This window comes from Teleopsis dalmanni, chromosome 1 (genome assembly GCF_002237135.1).
Source record: "Teleopsis dalmanni isolate 2A chromosome 1, ASM223713v2, whole genome shotgun sequence".
Taxonomy (NCBI): Eukaryota; Metazoa; Arthropoda; class Insecta; order Diptera; family Diopsidae; genus Teleopsis; species Teleopsis dalmanni.
In genome coordinates, this window is record NC_051846.1 from 37,849,287 (window position 1) to 37,858,556 (window position 9,270).

A 9,270-nucleotide genomic window follows, 5' to 3' on the forward strand; every position below is an offset into this window, starting at 1 on the left:
TTATTGTTGCAAAATGACATCATAAGTTGGATGGATCTTTATTAATGACGTCAGTAGAATTGTATAGGAACCATTAGAATGTGAAAGCAGAAAACAAAACTTTTATTTGTTTACACAAATGAAAACCATAACAATTTCAAAATAATTTAAATCAAATAAAATTTTAAAAAATATATGTAATATATTTTTAATAAATAAACAATGTTAGTGTTTCTTAGAAAATAAAAATATATGAAAAATGTTAAAATTTTATTTACTTTTTGGAAAATCAGTGGCAATCTTTTGCACACGTACAATTTCGACAGGTACAAAATATATTCCCGAAATCAAAAATCATCATTATTTACTGTCGATCATGAATGGAATGTTATAGTTGAGCAGATAATGAAATAATTAATAGAAAAAAATATTAATTTTTTTTTATTAAATTACCTAGTAACAAAAACAATAACAATTTAAAATATACTAACCATTGATAAGCGTACATTATAAAATTTGAAACATATTTTCTTTATATTTTTTACTTCTAGTTGATAACATAATAATAAATTAAAGTTGCCTTAATTTAATAGATAGTCTTCAATATATGTTTGTTGTAATTCTTGAAATGAATAATATTTGATTAATTTATATTACTAAACAATCAATATTTATATTAAAGTTATTTCATTTCTTTTATTTCCAGGGAATTTTTACCACAACTAAAATTTTAACTCCGATTCATAAAAGACAAAATTATTTTACAAACTTTGGCTATAATTTTATTTATACTACATTAATAGCAACATAAATTAATTAAAAATTTTACTTCAAGATTTTATTAAAATTTAAATACAAACCTACAGCAACGTCCAAATTTTACCATCCAAACAACCCACCAATATACAATATATAATAACTATCTCATCTACAAAAAGTCTGTGTAGTACTTAATACAATTATTACTAAACCAAGGAAAAAAATTAATAACCTATAAGATCTACAAAAAAAGTTATTAAAATTAATAAACAAAAGAACAATCACCGATGACCAACACGGTCGCTTTAACAGAGAGTGTGGCCGCTACCATTTGCTACGGCATAGCCCAAGTACCAGTATTCTCAGCTAAAGTTGTAGCTCTTCCACGCAACGAGCTCATCAATATCCACGTAGCACATTCATACGCTGCACGCGCTGATCTTAATTATTATCTAAAATAATATATTTTTGGATAATATAAGTTTGGCTAATATATAAAATAACTATAAAGAGCGATTTGACTGGCTTAGTGCATAGTGCCAGGATATATATTTTGTTTTTTTCCCTGAGTATTCGTGAAAAGCTTCAAAACGGCCGGAACAATATTGAAAGTTGTTGGCGCATCATGGCAGAAGACTCGAATAGGGACTTACATCCTTATTGGTGCTGGTCTGCTTGTGATTGGCGCATTCTTCATAAGTGATATGGAAAGTCCACAATACGATGGCACATATTGTGCCACAGCATTTTGGACGAGTAAGGTGGGCTTTCAAATCGAATACTGGAAACAACAAAATGATCTTCTCAACATTCCACAAGGTGTAGCTAGAATTTGTTATAAGGATTCAATATTTGAAAATGGGTAAGTTGAATTATGTTATTAAGTTGAACCTATTTAATATAATAGTAAAGTAGTTAAAAGAGACGTAGCTTGTACAAAATTAATTTTTTATTTGATTTAATTACATATTATTTAGTATCTAAAGTCTATAACAAGCAGTTTGATTATAATTTTTGAATTGTAAAAAAGTCTTTTATACAATATGATATAAAATTTGTTATATTTGATATACATATGTAATATAGGTAATAACTACATATGTATTGTGGTGTATTGGTCTAAAGAAAGAGTAGCTAGTTTATTTTAAAGAGTGATTTCAAATAGTTCCCAAGATAGTAGGGTAATATTATATGCAAAATGAGCAAAAAAATTAGAAATATTTTGAGATAAATAAGATATGCTATTTCGGTGAAGTGTCTTTAAGACAAAACCCTCTATTTTTGTGTAAACATTTTATTGTTTTGGATTAAATTTTCGTTGATATCGTTTATCTGGGTTCGATTAAAAGCAAGTTACGGTTATTTCCCCATACGGGTACAGTTATCTTTAAAAGTTTTTTTGTTGCCTCTAAGTTTTATTTTATTAATTAATTAATTAATTTAATATAAATTTAATAACCTACTTCAATTTTTCTTTCAAGCAAAGTTTTTATTGATATCATATACCTTATCTTTGTTCCAAGTTACGTTCATTCCCCTTAACAATTTTTTTTTTAATTATTAGTTCAACAAATCGTCTTTTGTATATAAATCAGAGAATAACCTCTATATAAAGTCAAAATTATAATGCTTCATTTTTAAATGTGATTTTCAATTTTTTATATATATTGTATATATTATGACCATAGAAAGAATATGCCTTGTTTAGAAAAGAAACGAGTTTGGCGTGTGAATTAAGTAAGGCCATAGCTTAAATTCTATAATATATCAAAATACAAATTCAAAAAACTTATAATTTAAAATATTAACTTATTCGGAAAATATATTTAATGTGCATCCATTTAAATTTGTTTGTATATTTCAGTTGGGCACAACTTGAAGTGGAAACCCAACGTTCATATCCCGACTGGGTACAAGCGTATGCTGCTGGTATACTTGAAGGTTCACTGACATGGAACAATATCTACAATCAATGGCGCAAGTAAGTAAAAATAATTCTTATAGTGTAAATATAATAAACAGTCAATATAAAAGTCATAGATTTTACTATATTAAAGGAAAAACTTTGTTCAATAATATACTTATCTCTTTACACCTACAAAGTGAAAAGAAATTTAATAATATTGACAGGATTCAATCATTTTTTTAGCTATGAATCTGTTTAATATTAAAGATCTTGATATAAAAATTCATGCAAAAATACGTATGAATTTAAAAAATTAATTTTTTTCATTTTTAAAGTGATATCTTTCAACACACATAGACTCTTCACAATTTGAAATTAAAATTTTATGTAGAATCTTATTTCGAAATCAAATTTATGTATTATTTATTAATTAAAGAAAATGTTTACAATTTTCTTTATAGCACAATTCAATCATCATGTGATCGGGATGAAGACTCTCAAAACTTTTGTACGTGGTTACGCGATCTTACCTCGGCAAACTTTGTAAAGCAAAAAGAACTTGCTTCTAAGCTTGGAGAGAATGACCACTATTGGCATCAAATTAGTTTGTACTTCAATCAATTAGAGGGTATAGAAACCGGTTACGCAAATGGTGCGAAGCGAGCACGTTCAGATCTCGAAGAAGAAATTCCACTCTCCGATATTCTATTAATGAACTCTGCAGCCGATATACAAGACCTTAAAATTTATTATGAAAATTTTGTTTTACCGAAACAAAATGCAACTCAATCAACTGAAACTTTGGAAGTAACTAAAAATTTCTTTCTTCCAAGTGCAACAATGCTAACAAAAATTTTTCAAACCGATGATTCGCCTGCCCTAAAACTATTGTTTGGTCACAGCACAGCCGGCAGTTATGCCTCTATGCTGAGAATACAGAAACGCTATAAATTTCGTTATCATTTCACTCCCAATCAGCGTACAAACACTGTGCCAGGTGTTGACATAACTTTTACTGGCTATCCTGGCATATTGGGCTCAACAGATGACTTCTATGTAGTGAAGGGAAGACAAGTACAAGCTATAGTTGCTGGTGTTGGTATTAAGAATGAAAATATCAAACTTTGGCAAGCAGTCGATATAACTCAATCTCTGCCACTAGCTGCACGTGTTATGGCCGCAAACCGTTTAGCACAACATCGTCGTAGCTGGGCTAAAGCTATGTCAAAACATCCAATTACTGGTTCCAAACAATGGGTCACTGTTGACCTTAACAAACTTAATCCAGAGACTGATTTGTACACAAAACTGTCAGAAGATGATAAACATGATGATGCTGCACTGACGGTTAACGCTGTTGATGAAGCTGCTATTTTGGAGCGACATAACAAAAACCGTGGTTTGATTTGGATTGCTGAACAGTTGCCAGGAGTAATGCATATGAAAGATGTTACTGAGAATTTTATTTATGATAATAACACAACCTGGTTTGCAAATGGTGTGCCTTATTTTGAAGACATACTCGAGGCTAGTGGTGTATCACCTGAGAATTTCAGTTTTGATGTTACTCCCGCTGATAATGCTGAACTAACAAATCTTGAGGCTGTAGATAAATATTTACGCAAAAATGGCTTTCGTGGCGATTTACTTGATGAAGAATCGGTTGCTTATGGTAACATTGATCTTAAATTGTTTTCATATAATGCGAGGCTCGGCATGAGTGATTATCATGCTTTTGCTGGTCCAATATTTTTACGTGTGCAACGTACGCAATCAAATGATGTAGCTGATAATACTGCAGTGAGAGTTCAGGAACAAAGTGATGTGACATCATCTTTGAAGGATGATCGTTTAAGTGTTAGTATAGAAGACGCGTCCGAATTGGCTGAATTGGAAATGATAACTGAAAAAAGATCAGTGCGAAATGATATGCAAGCCATTGCTATGCAGCGGATTGGAAATGGACCTTTTAAATGGTCAGATATGTCGTCTAAATTAAGTATTGAACATGAAGGTCATCCGAATGAGTGGAATTTCGAGAAAGTGTCGCCGAAATGGGCATGGTAGTAGGCTTGAGTGAAAATGAACTATTGTCCAAATTTCTTTTTAGAAGTTTTAGTTTTTCTTAAATATTTTTTAAAATTTTTTTACTATTTGTACATCACTTTTAAAAACTATAATTTAAAATTTGTAATAATCTGTTTCATGTGTCAGCTTTTAATTATTGTATTCAATGTTTAGAAATTTTTGGAAATTTTTTTTAATTTTTTAAAAGATATTATTTTGTGTCATTTTAATGGTAAAAGTGCAATTATTGTCAACTATTTTTTTAAACAAAAACGAATTTAGTGTTAATATTATTAAATGTGTTCAAAATAATGTCTTCCTTAGAAAATTCATGTACTTTTAGAATATATATAAAAATTTTTATAAACATGAAAATTTTTTACCCACATAAAATTTTTTTAATAATTTACCGTAAAACAATTTAAATAAAAACAATTATCAAAATTAAAATGCTATTTTATATTTATTTAATTGAAGTATATAACAATGATTTGTAATCAGTATTGTGTTTAAATGTGTTAAAAAATCGTAGGGAAAATCGAAATAATAGAAAAATTGATCAAAGTAAGCACAAAATTTTTTTACAAGTTTTTAAAAACTCTCTTGTACAAAAGAGAGAACATACAGTTGAATCGCGTTAATTCGTACAGCAATAAATCGAAAACCGCAATAATTCGAAAACCCCTCCAATTCGTAAAATATGCTGTTGCGTTTTCGACTTATCAGGATTCGACTGTATATGTATATCATATATGTATATCAACTGAAAGCGTGCATGCGAAATGGATTGCTATTTTTTTTTCAACTTCGACCAATAAAACTAAGACAACACGGAAACTTTATTTTGCGACAAATTTAAACATACAAATTGTCTCAAAACATACTTATATATTGGTTTGTTTCAGAACAAAAAGTCGAATATATGTTGCCCAAAAATTTGATATAAGTTTTAACATTTATAGTATATCATATAGTTATTACTGACTTTGCTATTAATCACCAAGGTATTTTAAATGCACTAGAATTATATCCAGACTTGTCTAAGTAATTATTGTCGAAAACTTGTTATGCTTATACCGAATTATACTATACTAAGAGTTATATGTTATGTGCATAAAAATCATCTAATAATTTGGTTTTAAAAAGTTCAGTACAAAAAACAACTAACTTAGATAGTTGTAACAGCTCTGGTCTAACTTAAATAATACTATATCAAGTTAATCACTTTCTTGAGGATATGTTAGCTCATGGTATTTGGCTGAACCAAAAAATGGAAAGACTTTTATATTTTTATCTTTCTAATCGCCTACCACATACTACAACTGCGTCAATAATGAGACATCCTTTGTAAGCTTCTTTGATGGATTTTTAAACAACTTATTTGTTTAGCCTCGTATCCGTGTTGTTAGTCTATCATATCATAACTTTGAGATCAATTATTGCGGATGATAATTCAATTTTAGAGATTGAATGACCTAAACGTTACTTAGTGAAGAATATTCGAAGGAATATGTAGGAAATAGACAACTATTTAATAAACATATATTTAGTTTTATATATATGAAGACATGTATATATACATTGTAGTAAAAAAAAATTAATAATCTTACATTTTTGTTGAGATATTTTCAATTTCAATTCGATGTTTTTAACTCATTTACAGGGTGTACTCAACCAAAATAACAAATTTTTATGATGGGATATACCGTATACGATATTTGATATGAACTTTTTAACTTGTACAAAAACCATAGCATTTTCAATTTTTGCTTTCAGATTCACAAGACCGTAATATTACGGTATGTGCTTATCAACAAAGACCGTATGGAGTACAGCTTCTTATGATAACTTTAGTAAGTTTTTAGTTCTTCTGTCTCTCGTAAACTGTAAGTGTACTTTGTAATGAGGACATTTTTAATAGTTGATTAATTATTTTAATAAATTATATAGAAGGGTTTTTTGTAAATAAATTTCATGTTCCACAGGTATTTGTTTATTACTTAATCTGGGCTGTAAGCATGTTGCACTGTTTGAGTACTGTCTGTCTTCCATAGATCCAGTAACTACTATTATAGGTAAGATTTATAATCATTGAGTACGAGACCAATAATAGGATATATATATTTTTTTTATATATACATAAATATAGACTATTTATCATATCATATTTGAATGTTATTAATTTAACTCTTTAGAAAGAAATCTACTGTCCCACAAGACCCTATGTAAAGTCTAGTATTATGAAATATATTTACGAACATTCCGAATGCCGCATTATAAGTTTGGAAACTGAATATGTTATAAAGCTATAATGAAAATGATATTTTACATTTAAGAAGGCTGCACTTTGGTATGAATTTGATGTGATATTTAAAAATAATAATTTATGCCTTTTTATATAAAAGATTATTTTAAAAAAAAATTTAAAATTCAGTAATTTTAATCTAATGCAAAAATTAAATAAAAAGGTGTTTTTAAGACTCAACTTATTAGAATTAGGTTAATAATTTTTATTATTTTAACCAAAATTGATTTGTATTGATTGTCTGTATACAATTTATAAATGGATGCATGACATTCCATACATAAGTTTATTTATGAAAAATAAGATGTGGTTTTAAGTCATCTAAACTTCTTTTAACCAAACTGTGTTCCATTTTTTACAATGTCAAAATATGTATAAATTAACGAAATTATTTGAACTATAAAATTATATATATAAATTTCATTTATATCTGCTAATTTAGTATTTTATGTTCTTCTACATATCAATCAAAAAGAAAAGAAAAATTAATTTTCTGTGGAAAATTGCTTCAAAATATGCATTTCCTCGTTGAAAATCAAATATTTGTTGATTAGAATGCGAATGAAAATAGTTTGTTTAAAAGTATGAAATATGTGTGCACTTTCGTTGGAAGATGATAATATATTATAAGTAAATGTACGACATCAATGTCCTCAAGCCCAATAAAGTAAACAACAAAAATATACGTTAAACGCTTCCAGACTACCCAACTCAATTTAATGCTGCAATACATCCACATCTGCTTAGCGCAAGGACTTTCGTTTTATCTGTCAAAATGTATGAAAATTTTGTGGCGTCGGTGGTAATGGTGATTGTGTTGGCTTCTGTCATGAGATATCCTGCGCTAGAAAATAAAATAAATCGCTTGAATGTTTTGCAAAATTAGTTATGAAACCAATGAGTGGCTTGATTTAAGCCTCACATATGCGGTTTACCTTCTTGTCTAAAGTGTTCAAGTCACTTAAAGTTTTAATAAAGATATAAAGTTGAGTTGCTGTTCAACTATTTTTATTCATTTTCGTTAGAGTATTTTTAGCACTAATTTGACATATTGAAAAGTGTCAATAATTAATGTTAAAATATAGTATTTTTAATGAAAGTCAAGACAAAAATAATGTCATTTATAAAGGGTTCGCTAAAGTGATTGATTAAATATGTACAATATTGTTGAGGAATATTGCAACAAAAACATATTACATTATGACTTTATAAAGGTACGAATAGCAGATAAAGGTCAGCTTTGGTGCAATTAATCAATTGAAACCAAAAATATATTAAAAAGAATCTTTTTTGTCCATATATGCTATATATTTCCATTCAATATTGAATCCAAAGTGGTTCAAAATCTTATCATATGCCTCGAATTCTTTTGTGGTTCGAGAAATGAAAATTTTTTTTCATTCATTTAGAAAAAAGGGAAGAAGGTTGAGACAATCCATCAGATATATCGCAATTAAAATCCTAAATAAAAACAATTTAAAGACAATAATATGAATTCTGAGAAGACATATTGAATTATCACTTTACGAAACTGTGAATTTACATGTTAGGATCATACCCGGGATTGATGCTTAAACAATAGAAATATTTACAAGTTTGTGTAATAAAATTTCTGAGATGTCACCAGTGCAAAAATGTCTGTGACCACGCAAAAAAAAAAATATATTAAAATTGCGATATAAATAATTTACAGAAGGTACAGCAGACGTTAAAGTTAAAAAGTGCCCTGGACGTTCATTAATAACAACTGATAAAAATCAGATTAATAGATTAAACTATAAATTGTAAATTAGAGACCTCACTTATAATGTTACCATTATATTTGGATTAGTTCAGACCATTTTGAAACGTGTTTTGTGCCTCAAAAACTGAAACTTTGTTTGTTGTCAAAAACACTCAAGTTTTTGGAAAAACACCGTCATATTAAAATTCGTTTAATAATGCTTTCTGATTATTAGGGTGAGATTTGATGCTTGATAATCAGAATTGAAAGTTGAATGTGTGGATATGACTCTAAAACGATCGACCAATGTCGAATGAAATGTTACCATATGGAGGCGTCAAAATCGTCAGTCCGTGCTATATTAACAGTTTTCTTCAATTTTCTTATGTGTTGCATTATAAAGATCAAATTGTTAACAATATTATTTGTTATTAATGAATATATAATAGATGTAGTAAAAATAAATCCATTATTTTCCTAACGGAACGCTTTAGTTATCTGTATTCCGGGTTTATAAGTTCGATCTGGTTA

The 9,270-nt window shown here is 28.3% G+C and overlaps 1 protein-coding gene across 1 annotated transcript; it reads left to right on the forward strand.

Annotated features, from left to right (window-relative positions):
* Window positions 1–798: 798 nt before the first annotated feature.
* LOC119668011 (putative phospholipase B-like lamina ancestor) lies at window positions 799–4,815 on the forward strand. The gene is made up of 3 exons (XM_038077374.1): window positions 799–1,600; window positions 2,603–2,719; window positions 3,106–4,815. Exons 1-3 carry the CDS (start codon window positions 1,443–1,445, stop codon window positions 4,709–4,711), a joined length of 1,881 nt encoding a protein of 626 aa, XP_037933302.1. The 5' UTR covers window positions 799–1,442; the 3' UTR covers window positions 4,712–4,815.
* The last annotated feature ends 4,455 nt before the right edge of the window (window positions 4,816–9,270 follow it).